The sequence below is a fragment of the Phalacrocorax aristotelis genome, chromosome 2 (assembly GCF_949628215.1).
Source record: "Phalacrocorax aristotelis chromosome 2, bGulAri2.1, whole genome shotgun sequence".
Taxonomy (NCBI): domain Eukaryota; kingdom Metazoa; phylum Chordata; class Aves; order Suliformes; family Phalacrocoracidae; genus Phalacrocorax; species Phalacrocorax aristotelis.
Genome location: NC_134277.1, coordinates 136,406,009 through 136,426,291, shown reverse-complemented (window position 1 = coordinate 136,426,291; position 20,283 = coordinate 136,406,009). Strand labels below are relative to the sequence as shown.

The following is a 20,283-nucleotide window of genomic DNA, read 5'->3' as shown; positions in this document are numbered from 1 at the left end:
CATTAAAAAGCTCTACTAACCTCAGGGCTGTTATCTCCAGAGATGTACTCTGGATATAAGGGATATTAGCTATGTAAAATGGAACTAGTGAGCAAATGACCATAAAATACATTGCATTGATTGTAATAGGAGGGTTTTATTATAGGTTTCACACTGTTGACTGGTAATGAGCCTATTTTTTCTTTCTTTCTTCCTTTTTTTACAGAGGCTTAGTTCAATGTCTTACAAGTCTCGAGAGGAAGATCCATCTCTTACAGAAGATGAGGTAGGTTTCTTGCATGGAATTCAGTAACTAACTAGAGACCTTTTTTGGGGCAGAAATTAGCATAAACTCTGCATGATTAAGGAGGATCTAAGAAAGGTGAAATTTGTCTGAAGGGAAAATGAAAGCCAGAGTTTCTCTGCACAGAGTTTGTACTGCCACATTCCTAAAATCAGAGTATACTAGCATATGGCTGTATCAGGCCAATAGGTTAAAAAACTGTCAGAAAATGACAGGAGGCCACAATTAGCTGATCATTAGGGCAGCTTCTTGATTTGGATGATGAGCTCTACTTAAGAATAATAATCAGCAGCCTTTTCAAACATGCTCCACCTTCCCCATGCAAAGTGTTTGGGGCTCTGGGAAATAAATGGCAGCACAATAAAAGCACTGGAACATAAATTGTTCTTTAAAATGTCTGTTTGTCAGATAAATTGAGGATACTGAAACAAAGGCAGAAAAGTTAAACAGAAATAATGTTGCTTGTGATCATCTCCAGCACACCCATGCAATTTATAAATACATTCTCTGGACATAACAGTAAACACAAACTTGGCAATAAGCTGAGTGAGCTAATGTTTTCTTCTCGAAGAAGCACTCTCAGACATTAATGAATAAATTGAACTGGGTTCATGTAATTTAATGCTGGAAAGGGCTGAAGTATGGATGAGCAGAAAAGCCACTTTTTGTTTGGTTGGCTGAAATCAGCAAAAAGTAAGAAGTATTGTCCTCTGCAATTGGATGTCTCTCTTTATAAAAACAAAATTTAAAAAAATACAGAGTTAACAGAAGCGATCTGGTTCATCTGCATCAGTCAGTGTTGCTTAATGGTAATGGACATTTTCATGCCAATCTACTATTTTGATTGGATTGATAAGGATCCGGAGTGGCCTTGCATGCTTCGGAAAGACTTTAAATGTAACAGAAGAGCTATGTTGTAATTGCAACATTAGGTACCAGAGAAGCAGTGCAGGGAATTTCAGCCATCTGCCCTGTGCAAGGGATAGTATCCACTTGGTCTGGGAGAGGGAGTCAAGAGTGGCTCCCTGTGCTTGGCACCAGCCCCAGCAAGCCCTGAGCTGAGTGACATGTGCGGACATGGGCTTCTCTTTCACCTCTTCACTGGGGGCACCTTCAGGCACTTCTTTAAGCGTACCACCTCCTCAGAGGGGACTTTTGGAGCTAGGAGTGAGATCCTGGCTCCCTCTTTTGTGTTTGTAGTAGCTGAGAGGTTTCAGTCTTTAGCCTTAAGTTCTGATACGCAGTGACTGAGATGCAGCTCCTCTTTGTAGACAGAGTTTAGTCAACAGAACAGACCTTGTGTATCAAGATCGCACTGACTATTTGCTGTTTTCTGGTGTGGGTAATTTATCACCTGATTTTTAACGTTCTCTTCACATGACGTGGTGCATCCTTGGTCCTGCCTATAAACACAACAAATAACTATTCTCCTATTGGTGTCTCTCTAGAAGCAGAAAAGTAGCTGCTACTATTAAAAACAATAATAATTTTTAAAACCCCAAGGATCAGACAGCATCCTTCTCCTACAATACAGCAGCTAAACCTGATCATTCCTTTGACGTCTGTCTCCACATTGAGCCCAAGCTGGCTCCAGGACCATGGCAAAACTTGCAAGAGCTCCTGCTCACAAAGCCGTTCCCCTTTGTCCTGTGTCTAACTTGCCTGTAGGGAATTTATATTCAAAGAATTTTTACATTTCTAAACTGCTTTTATAAAGCATTCTTTTTTGAAATAAAATCAATTCATAAATGCATGCCAGAAAAGATAGGATTTGTAGGAAATCCTTTTTTTTTTTTGCAAGAAAGGATATGTTTTTATTAGAAATCTTGTCTTTGCTTAAGTAACTGATTTCCTTGTGGTGGAAGAGGTACAAACTGGCACACAAGCTTTATGTCACGCTTAAATACTCAGCAGGTGTCTTCTTTTCCTAGATCTCAGCCATGTACTCATCAGTGAGTAAGCCAGGACAGGCCATCAAGGCACTGGATTCTCCTTACACCTGTATTCAAGAAATTGCATCTCAGAGGTCCCCGTCTATTTGCAGTGGCCTCTATGCAAGTGTGAAGGACTTTGAAAACACCCTAAATGCTACCACTGTGCCTCAGTCAGCGGACAGACCAAACGGGGAGCTGGAGCCTGACTATGAAGCTATCCAGTCAGTGAGCCAAGAAGAAGACAGGACCTTGTCTGTGCCTAACACAAACCACACTGCTCTTTCAGGAGAGAATGACTATGAGAGCATAGGGGATTTGCAGCACCACAGGGATTTCACCAGGCTTTAACTACTGTGGCAGGCAGATTTCAGCATGTGTCTGATCCGCTGGTATTTTCAAAGGAACATGTGAAACATGGAGAGGGAAGTGCATCTCCTTCTGAGGAACAAAGCTAAGTAGAGAACAAAAGTTGTAAAGAAGCAGCACACATTTCAGCTGGGGTGCAATACCCACTAGGTATTCTGGGTGGTAGATGGAGGCTCACAGGAAAGGGTATGTGAGGTCAGAATGACAACTAGGACAACGTAAAGGCTCCACGATGACCAGGATTTGGGAAGGACTGCTGGGCTCGTTGTCCCAATAGGATTACATACCAAAAAGGCTGCCTTTACCCAAAGGCAGCTTTTCATTTTAAAAGATTATTTTATGTTGTTTGCTTCAAACTGTTTTTCAAGCATCGTTTTTCATTCAAGTTTAAGCATCCTCTTTGCTGAGCAAATCATGGATCATTGTACCTCAACTCAAACTTAGGTTGCAGGGCTGGGGAAGGCATGCTCACTTCTGTGTCCTTTGGGAGCTCTGTCCATGTTCTTTGCAACTAAAGTGCAAACAACAGTACTTCATTTCACAAGGGACCTACTCCAAATGTACTTGAATTTATTCTGTCAGCTTTTTCTTCTTTTTTAATGTCAAGGGCTGTAGAATGTGACTTGCAATATTTGAGATGTGTACTGGTATTTGTAGGGTTTTTTTGTCTGATTATCTGTGAAATACTGCTTTAAAATGGCAAGTGACACCCTTAGTGTTCTTGCTCCATTTCCCTCACACGCACACATACACCTACGCGTACACACACCAGACAATTGTCATGTTGCAAAAAGTTGTGCAAACTGATGCGCTGGCATAATGTTTAGCTAACCTTAATATTGTTGAGTCATCTTTTGAAGAACTTTGCCCTTTTTAAAGACAAAGTATTTTAATATGTTTGTCTAGTTTATTATATAGGAAAATTTATGTACTGTGTTGAGTGGATATTTTTTATTTTACAACGTATTTTTCATCCTCAAAGTTTTCGTAGGCTAACTTTCTGTTTTGTGTAACAGGAGGAATCCCGTTCTTCGGTTGGGCTTTATTTGGTTTTCCTTTTTTTTTTTTCTTCCCCATTTTAGAAGTACGTAAATGAACTTTGGGGTTTTTTTGGTCTTCTTAAGCAGGGATGTGGAATATGCCTTGCTGGTTTTAAGCTCAAAATAATGGAGTCTGTGTAAAAGAACACTGCCAAAGGGCATAAAAGAGGCAGAGAGAGAGTGGTATTTAGTCTGGGATAGCCAGTGGTCCTCCTTGTTCCCCTGCTAAAAGAAGCAGAAGGGCAACCAAGAACTTCTCAGGGCTCTGACAAGCAGTTTGAAAGCCACTGTCTTTCAAAGATCTCAAGTTATTCTGTTACTGTTAAAAACAAAGTACAGTGCTTAGATTAAATAAGTAGGTACTGATTTTTTACTGATGAGTAGGTTGATACTTTTTCTTCAAAAATGGTACAATGAATAAAGACTAGTACAAGAATAGTCCAACTGGCATTGTGTTATATGCATTTGTACACAGTTACGTGCTCACATGTGCATATATCCCCATGTACATAAGCATACACATGTAATTTGGGCACCAGTATAAATTGTGGTCCAAACTTGGTAGTATTCAACTAACATTCACATATGTAATATTTGGCATGTGCTTGAAGAGTAGTTTATTTTCAATTTGAAATAAACAGTACATAAACTGAGGTTGGCTTATACCATAGTAGTCTAGAATGGGTTTAGTTTCAGTTCAGTTGGTACTAGGTTTCGATATATTGGATTGTGTCCTTCTCAGGTCACTGGCCAGTGCTCAACATTACTTGGTACTATAAAGCCCAAACATAAATCTGGTTACACATATTTATTAGAAGTTTATTAGAAATTCATAACTGAAAGAAATGTAGTAATTTATGAGCTTCACCTGTAAGTAGTGCGTCTCTGAGGAGCAGTGCAAGTGTGCAGTCAAACTCTGCGCACAGGGTGATTCAGATTTTGTGGATCCTGACCTCATGTGACAGTGCAGCACACTTGATCTATGACTCTCTTATTTCAAGGAAAAGCAGTCCAGATCAGCCTGCATTCATGATTTTCTTGACTGTGCTGCCATGCTTCCATAGCTGCAGCAAACATTTTGCTTCCACTTCATTGCAGTGCTTTTTAAAGCTGACTTTGGTCTTCCTTTCTGGAGTTTTTCCCTCAAAAACGGTTTCTGTTTCTGTTCCCTTGAAAGTGAATTAATGAAGTTCGCCTTTGACTGTTCTCTCCTTCTGCTTCACACTGCTTAAGGCCAAAGATAAGATGCATCACATTTCAGATCTTTTGTGCTAAGTCTGGAGAATTTCTGAAGTCTTTAACTCTGTGTTTGCTGCCTCTTCCTTGCTCAGGGGTACAGGTTTATATATGAAGTCCTCAGTCTGACACCTGCAACTTAGTGGCAGGCATACCCCAACTCCTGAAATTCCCAAATAAATCTCAAGATGGGATCAACAATCCCATCTATGATCCTTAAGGATTCTCTTACTCATTACATGGATAACTGCTTTTGGAGAAACAGTAGCAACATGAGGTTTGTCAGGTTCACCAGATGCAATTTCAAGATCAGTTAAGACAAAAGGTAATGCCAGTTAATGACAACAAAGAATACCACTGAACTCTTGACTGCAAAATTTTAAGGTGCAAAAGAAGAAAATCAAACATCACTGTAGGAGTGTCCCCATCAAGATCAGGAAGTCAAAGGGAGGAGGAGGGCTGCCTGGTCACTCTTTGTGGTCTTTCAGAGCAGAATCAAGAGTGTTCTTTTGGAGGAAGGGATGCAAGACTCACTCCTTCCTTCCTTTCCCCTGTTCTGACAGCTGCACCTTGAGACCCCAGGCTTCCCTTTCCACAGTGAAATCCCTCCCCTTCTGTTGCTTTTTTTTGGTTTCTATTTTTAACCTGCCTCATACAGCCTCACGCTGGGAGCTGGTACTGACTTTATAGTCTTGTGGTGCTGACACATTCCTTCCCATTTAAATGACTCTCAGGCTGGTCACAACCTTTCCAGCATCCACTAGACCCTCAGCCTGGTGAGGAAGGAGCTCAGATCCTGGACTGCTGCTTGTAATGTCTGTCTGCCCTCAGCTGTTGAGACACTCTCACACTGGACTCTTGGGATCTGCAAATAGGAATTGCCATCCTGGAAAAGGACACATGGGGGAGTCCAGAGCTCTCCTACAATCTCCATTATATAGTCTAATGCTAAAGAAGAATGTTTTTTAATTCAGTCCAAGGTTCTTAAGTGAATAATTACATCCCTTGACAAAGAATCGAGCTTCTGGTTTAGTTCCCTCTTCCCAGAAGTAAGATCTGTTCCTTTATGGCTGTTGCCAATGCTTCCTTTTCACTAATATGTTGGATGGAAAGATTTTTCCACCAGTAATCCCCAAATAGATTAATCTGACTGTAAAGAAAAGGGAGTCTCTTTTACTTGTCTCTTCATTGCTATTTTTTCTCTTTCACCATATCCCAAAATAAAATGTCAACATCCAAATTGAAGTATTTGTTAACCTGGTGATCTTTTCTGGGGAAGCTTCATGGTCTATTTCTTTGCCTCCATTTTTTAGCACAACTATGTAATAAGATCTCACATCAAATTGCCATAGTAAGGCCAAAACAAGTTGTAATGTGTGTATAACTGCACTAGTGTAAAGGTCTTTTCTGATTTCCTTCTGGGAAGTGGTAGAATCAGGAAATGCAGTTTGGATGTCTCTTCCATGAACCATGGGAGTTGTTCAAACCACGTACCTAAACCAGTGCTAAACCCATACCCAAACCAGCTCTAACCTGATACCTAAACCAGTCTCCCCTTTCTACCATGGCACAGAATTGCTTTCTCAGTCATGGAGAGAAATAGATTCTTTACAGATCTTTGTAGCACAGGCAGGTTCCTAATTACCACAGTTAGATCAGTTATAGTGCCTTTTTTACTAAGTAGCTAGTACTTCCATACTCTTTTCCATATTGTGTTTGTTTAATACAAAGCTACAAAAAGATATCCCCACTTTGTCTAAGTTGGAAACAGCTTTACAGAGACACATTAAATGTACTGGACCTCAATTAGCCCTACAATAGCAATAGTCTCTCACAAACGTCCTTTAAAAAGCCCAGTAATGTAGCTACAATGACTAAGCTTTGCAATAAGAACTATCAATCTTCTTTTGAAGAGCCTAAGTTTTTCAACAGTGAGCATTCAGGGCGGTGGTGGTCTTTGTCTGCGTCAACTGTGAAAAATTAGTTGCTTCAGTCTTTGTATTACTATCAACTGCAGACTTGCTTACGTGTAGCAGGATTCATGGGGTGAGGGATGAATAGGTGTGAGAATTCATATTCCTGACTCACCCAAAGCTGGACCATCCCCACAGGAGCAACTGGTTGAGGACCAGCTGCCTTGTTCCCTAAGCCCTTGTCTATCGTGCCTTCAGGGAATCCATCCTTCAGGGATTCTTCTGGGCTGCGTGCGTCTCCATAGCTCCCTGAACAGCTCCTGTCTGCTGTCTTGATCACAGTTCTGTTATATGCGGTGCTCTCTGTTCAACCTTTCAATGGTGCTTTTATAAGATGCTGGATAAATGGTTTCAGTGTGCTTTCTGAAAGCTGATGTGTAAAGCTGTGGCACAGACTGCTCTCACTAGTACTGTCTGCTTCCCAGGACTCTGCAGTAGCTGTGTTACTCTGACTACAAAAGGCTGTCAGTGCTTCCCTGTCTCTTGTTCATCCCATTCACAGTCAGAATGGAGTCATCACATGTTAAGAAGCCTAGGTTGGGCCACGGGTGTTTAAAGCAGCCATTCAGGCCAAATGCCTTGGCTTGAAAGGAGTTAAGAGGCATGACTCTCATCTGTGCAGTGTGGGATTGGAAACATCATAGAGAAACAGCTCAAGGAGTTTTTTCTGTCTCCTATTGTACATATACATTTGTTTGCAATATGACTGTAAGAAAGCTGTTTCTGCAACAAACATTTTCATTTGGGCCACGCTCCAGTGAGGGATTTTTGCTCTTAGGCAAATTACCAGTTATTTCAGATGAGTGTCATTTCTTTAGGTTGGAACATGCCTGGATAAGTCTGTTATGTGCCTCACAAGTAACTTGGTGTATGTAGTCTACTGTAAAACAGGACAATGCAGAAATATGCTCAGCCTGACAGATGTTCCTGTGGTGGTATGCTGAAGACTTTCAAGTGGAAGTCTTTTCCTGGGAGCAGGGAACATAATTGCTATCAATATGATTTCATACCCTGGTGCTGAAGTTGATTTGTAGCATCTCTTTTGGGATGGTCGTGGCTGAAGACATTGCCAGAACAGATCTCAGCCTCAAAAAAAAGAAAGTATTTTTATATGCCTTGCTAGCTAGCAACATGTGTTGAGGATTATGGTAAAGATAAATGTTATGGATGGAACATCACCGAGATAATAACACAGGGTTCCCTTTCCTCAAGGAGAGAGAACCCCCCTTTGGTTGGGTCAGTATGAAAGATCAGAGGCTTTCAAAAAGGATTAAACAACAAAAGTATTAAACAAATTAGTTGCCTATGTGGTAATTTTCCATGAGTACATTAGGGTATCACATACGCTAGAAACTGTTCTTTCCCTATGGACAACAGAAAGATGAAAGCTTATTTGTAATACGAGGTTCCCATTGATTAACTGATAAAACTTACTTTACATGTAAGCCAAAGGTCAGCAAGAGTGTCTACACAATGTAGGTATATTTAAGCTAACTCTAAACGATCAACCTCAGGTGTTGTAAGCAGAATCACTAGAACAATTTAATGATCTACTTGGTCTGACCTGCTCACTTAGCTAACTCCAGGACCCCAATTTCCACAGCAAATGCATGGGTTATCTTTGTATTACATACCCCTTGGCCTGTGCCGTCTATAGACAACATAAAACTTACAGTTCTGTTTTTTCAAGCTGTCAGATTTTTTTCTGGAGCTTTTCGGTTTCAAACTGGCCGGAAGGACAGTCACTACAAACATAATAGCAAAAGTGCCTAAAAATAAAGATGTTTTTGTAAAGATAGAGTTGCTCACTGTTACTGCACAGCAACTTGTCTACTGTACGTGGTAATCTCTTGCCATACACATTCCTAAATATTGACTTTCATTTGTGATGCTTATTTATTGTTACAATGGCAGAGTCTGACAAAGTTTCTGTCTCTGTAAATCTGTTGTCTAATTTTAACTAGCATTTGTTTGTTACAGAAAATACAAAACAAGATTCATTGTTTAGTTTAGAGGGCAGCTATGTTATTTCTTGTAGGTTATAATAATGCAACAACTTTCTTAGATGATTTACAAAGTATGTAAGTATCACTTGACTTCAAGATGCTTCATTTGAGATTTCAGAATGCCTCCCATTCACTACAAGACAATGTTACCAGCTCTTGTTAAAATTACAATATCTTGTAATATTGGGGAGGGGGTTTTAAACCTTACAAATCTTATTACTTAAAAAAAACCCACAGCACTGATGTTTTGACTTCCTAATGTCTGCGAAGAGACTCTCATGTTTTAACTTTAAGCATAGGTTGAATTTGGACTACCCTTTTATTCATGGAACTGCTCATGCCATGTTCAGCCATCACCATCTGAGTATCTTTTGTCCTTGATGAAATATGGCAACTGTCCAGAGGGCACAGAAGCTGCATCACCTAACACTTCCGAATGGGACTTTTGGAATGTGCCTGCAGGATTTAGAAGCCTGGACTTATGCTCCAAAGTCAGATGTTTTGGGGAAATCACATCCTGTGTTCTGTGGAGGTCTTCACTTTCTTTCAAGGCAAGAAGTTCTGTAGCTTGCAAGTGCTCAACTGACTTGGAAAGATGTAAGAGGTAAAGCAGTACAACGTTTAAATGTATTAGTTAAAAAAAAATACCTAAGAGCACAAGAACCTTCTTTCTCACATGCCTGAGGATACTGGAATTTGGTCTTTATCTCTGAGGCTATTTGAGAACAGTCACATAACCAGTCTCCTCAGAACATCCTACCAGCAGATAAGTCTTTGAATGAGCATCTGGATCACTCTGATGGCTCCTGGGTTTCCACACGTACCACCTTCATGATTTCCAGCAGGGCCTGTCTCTACTTTGTGGCAATGACTACTTAGGAACAGCCCTTTGCTTCACAGTCCTGACCCCCTTAACTTAAGAAACAGGGATGTGAGCTACTTCTCCTCAGTGTGACTAGTCTTTCTAGATGAAAGTGTGCCAAGAGCCCACCTGCAAACCCAGAAAAGAGCATTTACTGTCGAGCCAAGACAATTATAGCCTGTTGCAGCAGCTAGGAAGGGAGAGGTAACAGGAACAACAGCTAAGTTTCATTTGCATTTCAGCCACGTCACAGACTACCTGTTTAGAAAGATTTTTGCAATAGTAGAGGTCACAGTTAAGGGACACGTTGCCAAGAATCTCACAGGAGGTGGATGGAATTGCTTATCTTCTCAGTATTCCCTGTATCCAAAGAGGCAGGAGCAAGTCCTCTCTGCCCCACCATGATGCAGTTTGTTGATCTTTTATCAGGCCTCCATATAAACAGAAATTAAGTGAAAATAAATTCTAAATACATGGTTTTGTTCTATCATAAACCCAAAATGGACAAATGTAGATGCACTAATGTAAGTACCATGTGCAGATCTGGACTTGCACAGATGGTTTTAGGGGGGGAAAAACCCAACCTGCATTACTTTATTTAAACAGATCTATTTGCATGAGACGAGGGTGCAGGATTGGACCCTAAGACAAAGTTTAGAAGAGGTTTGGTTTGGTGCTAGGTATTTTTGTTTTTATTTTCAGTGAAATGTATTTTCTTTCTTTTATGTTAGTGAATTGATACAACTTCCATAGGAACAACAAAAAATAGTCTGGTATATGGATAATATCTCTAATAGCTATTATTAAAATCATGCCTCAGTAGGAGCCACTTAAAATTGGATGCTATAGGAGCTTCAGCATAAAATTGCTTTATATATGGAACATTGCATACTTAGAACATAGTGGATAAATATTGGTAATTACAGACACTTTATTTTATCCATTGTTTTATAATGGAAAAAATATTTATTACTGGAATGGTTTTCCAGCAGAGTTCTCTTACATAATGTTCTAGCAACAAACTGTGTTTTCTGGACAACCATTCGATTCTCTGGTCACTGATGCAGAGCTGCAAAACATCCTCAAACCAGTATAATCTTCTAAAAAGAGATGATTAGAACCATCTCTGGCTATCTTAGCATGGATACAGTTAAATATACTATGTAGTTCAGATCTGTAGGCAGTGAGAGCAGTTTGAAGAAATAACTGTACTATATAAACCTGGAGTCAGAGCATGCAGACTTCCGAGATGGCACTAGCTGAGGCTGGTGTGCTACACGATGGGTTATTTGGCTTGCTACCTTTCTGAAATCAATATAGTTTTATTAACACCACTGCAGACACTGAAATACTGTAGTTTTGCGGAATGTACATTCCATAAATAGTAGCTTGACTGTAATTGCAGGGCTTATCCTACCGGTAGAGCAGTTCAGATCCAACACTAAGTTTCATTTTGTAAATCAATAAATGCCATGAAATTCCTCTCAACATTTTATAGTAGTATACACGAGCTGATGTAATTTAGTCATACCATTGTTCCAAGAATCTTCATCTGATGTTTCTAGCCAATTCAGCTTTTGGCTGCTGAAAGCACAGTAGGTAATTATGGTTATTTACTGTAAATATAGACAAGTTTTATGTAAATATTTCAGGGGAAAAAATGCTACTTAAACAAATGAGGCAGTTATCTAAAAGTAAGAACATAGGTCAATAATATAAAATACAAGTTTTATTTATGTACAGTAGTATCCTAATATTTACTTGTTTATATGCAGAAAAAAACCTTAAGATTCTGTACTGTATTCTCTGAAAGCTTTTAAGAGAGGCTCTGCCATTTTCTCTGTTTAATATATTTGGAAATAACTTTTGAATTTATTGGAAATCCATGTAAATTATGTCAAATGGGAAACACGTTACATTGCAAGACATTAGTTTAATTCAAAACTCCTGGCAAAATTCAGTGGATTGAAATCTATATATAAATTCAATAGCCAGATAGAATAAAACACAATAAATAAGCTTTGTCTTTTGCTTTGTTTTGTTTTTTTAACCTGTGCCTCTTTTTGTTTTGTTTCTTAACAAATGTTTTATTCAGTCCTTGTAGTCACTTCCTCCTGCAGGTCCTAAAATCTGCATTATTTGATAGAATTTTGTTTATTCCAGGCATTTTGTGCTGATTTCATTACCTGACAAGAACTATTAAGTTTTCTTTGTTTTATATAGCACCTTACTCTTCCCAAAGCCACAATCCTGTCAAGATTCATGTATGCACACAACAGCACCAATTTTAAGTTGTCCCTGGACTAAAGGAGAAAATCCCATTAATATAGTGGCACTACGCTCTTTTTAGTGCAGGTAAGAATATTGGCTTTGAGCCTTTGAAAGTTGTGCTGCTTTCAGCATTTTTAAAGGTCTGCAATTACCAGCCTTATGGATTATCTTCTGAAATTGCCATGGCACTCAATTTCTTTTTCTTGGCTAAAGATGCTCTCTAGACAATGTTCCCCAGCAATTTGCTGTGCTGCGCCGTCAATGGCAAGACTCATTTGTGTAGAAATACTTTGAGAACATCCTTAAGCACTTCAGAAGAAGAAGCTACTCCTAGTAGCTGGTACAGTGCTGTGTTTTGGATTTAATATGAGAATCATATTCATAACACACTGATGTTTTAGTTGTTGCTAAGTAGTGCTTACCCTAAATCAAGGACTTTTCAGCTTCTCATGCCCTGCCAGCAAGAAGCTGGGAAGGAGCACAGCCAGAACAGCTGACCCAAACTGGCCACAGGGATATTCTATACCATATGACATCATGCTCAGTATAGAAACTGGGGGAAAGCTTGCTGGCTGGGCATTGGTCAGCAGGTGGTGAGTAACTGCATCATGCATCACTTGCTTTGTATATGCTATCATCATCATCATTACTACATTATTTCAATTATTAAACTGTTCTTACCTCAACCCATGAGTTTTCTCACTTTTACCCTTCCGGTTCTCTCCCCCATCCCACTGGGTGCGGGCAGTGAGAGAGTGGCTGTGTGGGGCTCAGTTGCCAGCTGGGGTTAAACCATGACAGAACCACACCTGAATACGTAACACAGATTCTGTTTGTAAGTCTAACCCAGGCAATATCATCTTTTAAGTGTGTCACTGGAGTAGGGCTTCTTTGTACCGAGATCATGAGGCTGAAATGGTACCTAGCCTGCTGGGACTTGGGTTCTCCGTGAGATGCACCTTCCCCCTCATTATCTTTAATTACAGATAAGAGAAGAGTAGCTTTAACCAGTTACTGATGAACAGGTTTCTCAAAAATTCACAATGCAGCCATGGATTAGTTATACTGAGCTGGGAGGCTGAAAAATTAGACTGGCACAGACAAACAGTATCTGTTAACTGTTACGGTAATGGCTCTTTAATGTTTAATCTGGGTAAGTATATTTTAGTACTCAAAGTTATAAGGTTGTAGGTCAAATAGGCTACTTGGGAAAATAAAGAAGATTTCACGTGAAAAATCATTCAGGATCTGATAGTTTTAAAAAGTTGCTTTTTACTGAACATTTGTTCATGGACCAAGAAGCTGCAAAATATGTAATTTGATATAATTTTTTTATGAAGTAACATGTTGAATATTACCCAATACAGGCTGCTCTTCTGAAAAATGCATGCATTGTTATTATCAAGAGAACTGTATCACAGCTACTAATTTTTTTTTCATTTTTCATTCCGAACAGTTACTATCATCCATAAAATAGTGCTATTACAATGACTAGCTTCATGTTTGAGGCCAACCATGCAGAACTATAAATGTGGCTAGTTGAAATATTGAACAATTTGCCCAGATGCTGGCTAATCATGTAGCTGCACGCACACACTTGGGAAGAGAAAGTATGAGCATCTTTCTTCTCCACTGATCTTTGACACCACTTAAAAGTAAAGCTTTAACGTAGCAGGAGGTTGGTATGCAATCAGGAGTATACTGCAGTGACACCTGGTGTTTAAAATAGAATTATTCCCTGTGCAGTGTGACTGTCAATTTACTTTTAATTGGGTACATATTCACTCAAAGACCCACAGTTCACCCTGTGTTCATGGAGCATAGCATTATATTGAACTAGAAAGGATTGGAGCTAAAGAGTGGCTTGACATTTCTTGGTAGAAAATGTATCTGACAGATTTGTTTCAAAAGCCCAAAATTGCAGTGACATGATCTTTCATGAATGGCAGTTCTTCCTAGCACTCTAGCTGACGAGATACTTTATCACTACTTCTTCTCAGCTGGTTATTACACAAGTGAGATTGACCCTTCATATAACTCACACAATCAGAATTCCTGTGCAGCTTTTGTGGAAGGACTGATAGGCAAGAACAGGGAACTGCCAGTTTAGACAGAACCCAGGAATCCTGTGTGTGTTGTGGCGCTAGAAAGCATATTAGAGCTACAACAGATACTTCTGGAATAGTCCCTGCTAAAGAGCTTATTGACCAAAGTAGTCAAGATCTGCATATTTACAGATGTGACTGAAATGGAATGTAAATCCCATCATCAGTTAATGTAATTAAGGATTATTAGGATAATATAATAATTAAAAGGATCATTATTATTAAGCATTACGGTTTGCCACAAGATGAAGAAAAAAATAAGATCTGGTAGCAATCTGTACATATAGACTGCTGGACAATTTCTATTATGTAAAAGTTTTTTGTTACTTGTTTTGAAAAGTATATACATGCTCCACATTTATCTAGTTAATCTTTGAAATCTGGCAAGGACAAAACTCTAAGGCTAGATTTGTGGTTTTCCTTTGTCCCATAAAATTCTTTAAGGGTTTGGCTGAGCTACAAAAGCCAGATTATCCTAAAAGTCCTTGTTTCCCTTCCTTAATTTTTCTGGGAAATGATGGGAGCCTCCAAAAACAAAAACCCTGAACATGACCTTTCTAAGGCTATGCTTGTGCTTCTAGTCAAACAGCAGGGAACCAAGCCTTCTCCAACAGATACTCAAAGGCTAACACTCAAACTAGCATTCAGAGGTCTTTTTCTTCTCTTTCTTGCAGCTTATTTTCAGCAGCAAAGAAAGAAAAAAAGATCTGGGCAAAATGAAGTCTGGCTTGGATCTGAAGGGAGCAAACAGCTGCTGCTCTAACATAATTAGTCTTGTAACCCAGCATCGTGCTGTTTCTGGGTTTGAGGGCTGAGGTTGTCACAGGTTGGAGAACAGAGTTATCAGTAGCTTCTGTCTTTAAATTACCTAGGAACTGATATGAAAACAGCCTGTATTAAAATTTAAGTCTCAAATTCAAGCACTCAAAACAGGAGGAGATGATAGTTGTTCATATAAGCTCAATTTCTTGCACAGTGCATTCACAGTATAGTTCAGATTGGAAGGGCCCTCTGGAGGTCATCTGGTCCAACCCCCCTGTTCAAGCACGGACACCCAGAGGAGGCTGCCCAGGACCGTGGCCAGGCAGCTTTTGAGTATCTCCAGAGATATAGACTCCATAACCTCCCTGGGCAGCCTGTACCAGTGCTCCGTCACCCTCACAGTGAAAAAGTGTTTCCTGATGTTGAGAGGGAACCTCCTGTGTTCCAGCGTGTGCCCATTGGCTCCGGTCCTGTCACCAGGCACCACTGGAAAGAGCCTGGCTCTTACCCTCTTTGGCCCCTCCCTTCAGGTATTTATAGACATATATAAGCCTTCTCTTCTCCAGGCTGAACAGTCCCAGCTCTCTCAACCATTCCTCACAGGAGAGATGTTTTCATTATCTTTGCGCCCCTTCGTTGGACTCCCTCCAGTATGTCCATGTTTCTCCTGTACTGGGGATCCCAGAACTGGACCCAGCACTCCAGGTGTGGCCTCACCAGTCCTGAGTGGAAGGGCAGGATCACCTCCCTCTACCCGCTGGCAATATTTTGTCTAGCGCAGCCCAGGACACATTCACCTTCTTTGCCACAAGTGCAAACTGCTGGCTTGTGTTCAACTTGGTGTCCACCAGGACCCCTGCACCTTTTCTGCCAAGCTGCTTCCCAGCTGGGCAGCACCCAGCGTGGTTGTTCCTCCCCAGTGCAGGACCTCACGTTTTCCCTTGTTGAACTTCATGAGGTTCCTGTTGGCTCATTTCTCCAGCCTTTTGAGGTCTCTCTGTGTGGCAGCATGACCATCTGGTGTATCAGCTACTCCTCCCTGTTTTGTATCATCTGCAGACTACTCCCAATCACTTTCCTGTCCTTCATGTGCCTGGAAAACTTCCAGCATTAATTGTTCAACCACCTTCCCAGGGATCCAGGTGAGGCTGATCAGCCCATAGTTCCTCGGGTAATCCTTCAGATTATTTTTGAAGATAGGAGTGACATTTGCTTTCCCCCAGTCTTCATGCACCTCTCCAAGTCACCATGATTGTTCAAAGATAATCAACAGTGGCCTTGCAATGACATCAGCCAGCTCCCTCAGCACTTTGGATTCACGTACGTCCAGTTCACTTAAGTATTCTGTAACCTGACCCTCTTCCACCAAGGGTACATCTTCCTTGTTCCAAACTTTCCCTCTGTCTTCAGGTCCTTGGATTTCTGAAGGCCAGTCTTACTGGTAAAGGCTGAGATGAAGAAGCAATTCAGTACCTCAGCCTTTCCATGCCCTGTGTCACCAAGGCTCCTGCCGCCTTCAGCAGCAGGCCCACATTTTCCCTAGTATTCCTTTTGCCACTAATATATTTACAGAAACCCTTCTTGTTGCCTTTGACATCCCCCACTAGATTTAATTCCAGTTGATCTTGGGCTTTCCTAACTGTGTCTCTGCACACTTGGACAGTGTGTCTATATTCCTCCCAGGTTATTTGTCCCTGCTTCCACTTTCTATATGCTGCCTTTTTGTGTCTGAGTTTGCCAGGAGCTCCTTGTTCATCTGCGCAGGCCTCCTGGCATTTTTGCCTGACTACCTGGTCCTTGGAATGGACCGCTCTTGAGCTTGGAGGAGGTGAGGCTTGAATATCAATCAGTTTTCTTGGACCCCTATTCCCTTCAAGGCCTTATCCCATTCGAGTCTTTCAAGCAGATCCTATCCAGCCACCATTCACCAGATAAGGGGATTCTTGTGAAAAAGTAGTATTGTGACCTTATTTTAAATTACTTCGTCTTTAATTGCTTGATCAGATATGGGGTTTTTTTTCCCCCATATAAACTGTCTCAGTAAATTTTAAGCATAAAAACAGCAAGAAACTGTATGAAGTGTGTGAAGGTATATGCAAATCTGAGATTTCTTTCCCTCCAGATTTTGCAGCCTAGGTATCACTTCAAGGTTTGGTACGTGATTGAAAGATGTTGATTGCCACATGCCTGTGACATGTCTGTAGGTGACACTATAAAGACTACTAAGTGGAAAGATAAGATGACAAGGATCCTGTCCTTAGTAATTTGTAACTAAAATACTCATTGGGCAGATAAGTGCAAAGAGATAATGGGAGTAAAGTCCATTCTTCAATGTTCATTGTAATAGGATCCTTATGATACTCTAGACACTGAGATGATTTTTTTCCATGGCTTCCAAACCCCACTAGGTCCTCCTGGGTTCATCTACAGTGCTCTCCAATACGTGTGGTATCTAGAGAGTGTCCTAGCTCAAACACAGCCTGCTTTTGCAGCCCATGTTACCAGAACATACAGTTGGCTCTGGCACATGGTGTGACACCTCTGAGCTGCTGCAGCACAGCTCCACCCTTGATCCTGCAGGTCTAGCACCAAGCCCCAGCTAATGAGCCTCCCTGGAGCCAAGCAAGCCTGTGCAGAGGGAGATGCTACATGTCTGCACTAGCACTGTGGTTTGGCCACAAACTAGGTAATTACCACACATAAGAGAGATAATTAGGTAGTTTTATTTGTGTAATTATGCATGTGCATGTGTGTCAAGGGGGAGGGGAGAAGAAGAATCACAGGTTTGATACCAAGTAACTTCCTTTCTCAAAGCTTTTCCTATGCAATTCCCCACTTTGAATTGTCTGAGCAATGGCCTATAGTGAAAATTGTCAGAAAACTCAAGATAGCATGAAAATGGGGGAAGAGCCTCCCATCCTGAGAAAGATTTCTGGTCGTCTGTGGTAAGTTCAGTGTGGGTCACAGAAGAAGAGAGTTTGGAAGCAGAGAACTCCACCACTGGAAATGTGTGAGCAGGAGGCAACACCACCATGAGGTGCTACAGCAAAAGAAACACCATTCATGAAAGGAAGATGGCCTGGGGGTTATCCTGCATCTTCAGCCACATGTATGGCAAAATGAAAACTAGCACAACTATGCTGGTGCCTGAGGGGTCTTACAGGCATGTTCTTAATAAATTAAGTAATTTTAGGTTAATCTAAAAAATCCTCAAAACACAAATTATCACTTTTTGGACCAGAGCTGAGCAACTTTCCATTTGCAATCATGAAAAAATACTTTAGCATGTACGGAGGATACTTGTGGGGATATTACAGCCCTAGATGTCTAACACAAAAGAATAGTTAAGTGTCTGGGTCATCTGTACCACTAATGGAGTTAGATGCCTTCAGAGGAGTCTCAAACAGGCAATGTACTGAGACCAAACTGCTTGAGGCAGTCACTGGGGAATGCAGAGGACTATATTAAGGGTTTGCCAGTCCTTTTCAGGGACCAGCCTAAGATAGGTAGGTAGTTCCTGCTAGTCATCTCTCGCAGACACAAACCATTCCAGTTTGTTCTGACAGCTTGCATCTTGAAACCTGTGTGTTGGTTGAGATGATGACAACTACTATTTGTGGCATGAAAAATTTAGCCTGAAGAAATACTTAGCACATATCCTCATCTGGAAAAAGTGCAAGTATGAACTCATTCAAAGACTAAAAAACCATTACTGCATCTGTATGGGGAGCACATGTCCTCTCAGTTAAAAATGTCGCTATTCGTGCACCCTTGCCCTCTTGGCAAATCTGCATAAATTCAATGTTTTAAGGCACGTGTCATCTCCATTATAGTATAATGAGAAATGTAAAGTGCTATGTAACACTTCAGACTGCATTCAGAACTTATTTAGAGGAAATCTTAACGGCACAGGAGCAGGCTGATCCACGTGCTGAAAGACAAGCTGGTGGGGAAGAAGACTGGCCTGGCTGAACAGAGAGTTTGGCTGGAACTCAGGGAAAAAATGAGAGTTATGACCTTTGGAAGAAGGGGCAGGCAACTCAGGAAGACTACAAAGGTTGACGGTTGGACTTGATGATCCTAGAGGTCTTTTCCAACCCTAATGTTTCTATGATTCTATGAGGTTATTCAGGGAGAAAATTAGATGGGCCAAAGCCCAACTAGAAATTAATCTGGCTACTGCCATAAAAGACAATAAAAAATGTTTCTATAAATACATTAACAACAAAAGGAAGGCTAAGGAGAATCTCCATCCTTTATTGGATGCAGGGGGAAACATAGTGACAAAGGCTGAGGAAAAGGCTGACATACTTAATGCCTTCTTTGCCTCAGTCTTTAATGGTAAGAATAGTTGTTCTCTGGGCACCCAGGCCCCTGAGCTGGAAAACAGGGACCGGGAGCAGAATGAAGCCCCCATAATCCAAGGGGAAATGGTTAGTGACCTGCTACACCACTCAGACACACACAATTCCATGGGGCGAGATGGGATCCACCCAAGGGTACTGAGGGAGCTGGCAGAAGTGCTCACCAAGTCACTTTCCATCCTTTATCAGCAGTCCTGGCTATTTGGGGAGGTCTCAGTTGCCTGGAGATTAGCAAATGTGATGCCCATCTACAAGAAGGGCCTGAAGGAGGATCTGGGGAACTACAGGCCTGTCAGCCTGACCTCAGTGCTGGGGAAGGTTATGAAGCAGATCATCCTGAGTGCCATCACGTGGCACGTACAGGACAACCAGGGGATTAGGCCCAGCCAGCATGGGTTTATGAAAGGCAGGTCCTGCTGGACTAGCCTGATCTCCTTCTATGACAAGGTGACCTGCTTATTGGATGAGAGAAAGGGTGTGGATGTTGCCTACCTAAACTTTAGTAAAGCGTTTGACACTGTTTCCCACAGTGTTCTCCAGGAGAAACTGTCTGCTCAAGGCTTGGACAGCTGTACTCTTCACTGGGTAAAAATCTGGCTGGATGGCCAGGCCCAAAGAGTTGTGGTCAAAGGAGTTAAATCCAGTTGGTGGCTGGTCACAAGCAGTGTTCTCCAGGGCTCAGTATTGGGGCCAGTTCTGTTTAATATCTTTACAAATGTTCTGGAGGAAGGGATTAAGTGCACCCTTAGTACGTTTGCAGATGACACCAAGTTGGGCGGGAGAGTTGATCTGCATGAGGGAAGGAAGGCTCTACAGAGGGTTCTGGACAGGCTGGATCAATGGGCTGAGGTCAACTCTATGAGGTTCAACAAGGCTGCGTGCCGGGTTCTGCACTTGGGTCACAACAACCCCATACAACGCTACAGGCTTGGGGAAGAATGGCTGGAGAGCTGCCCAGCGGACAAGGACCTTCAATTGAATTGGCTACTTATTTGACAATTTGACAAATTGTCAAATTTGAAAGCTGGATGAATACGAGCCAGCAGTGTGCCCAGGTGGCCAAGAAGGCCAACAGCATCCT

At 41.3% G+C, this 20,283-nt stretch overlaps 1 protein-coding gene and 1 long non-coding RNA gene across 5 annotated transcripts in view; one reads left to right on the top strand and one right to left on the bottom strand.

The window, feature by feature from the left end:
* Window positions 1-11,748, top strand: part of PAG1 (phosphoprotein membrane anchor with glycosphingolipid microdomains 1) — a 117,508-nt gene extending 105,760 nt beyond the window's left edge. For all 4 annotated transcript variants that reach the window (XM_075085303.1, XM_075085300.1, XM_075085301.1 and 1 more), the window contains 2 exons: window positions 206-265; window positions 2,215-11,748. In XM_075085303.1, coding sequence (XP_074941404.1) covers window positions 206-265; window positions 2,215-2,565 — 411 coding nt within the window. In that variant the 3' untranslated portion in view covers window positions 2,566-11,748. The remainder of the gene's footprint in view (window positions 1-205; window positions 266-2,214) is intronic.
* LOC142053520 (uncharacterized) overlaps window positions 1-20,283 on the bottom strand; it is a 35,924-nt gene that overhangs the window by 4,284 nt on the left and 11,357 nt on the right. The window lies entirely within an intron of this gene.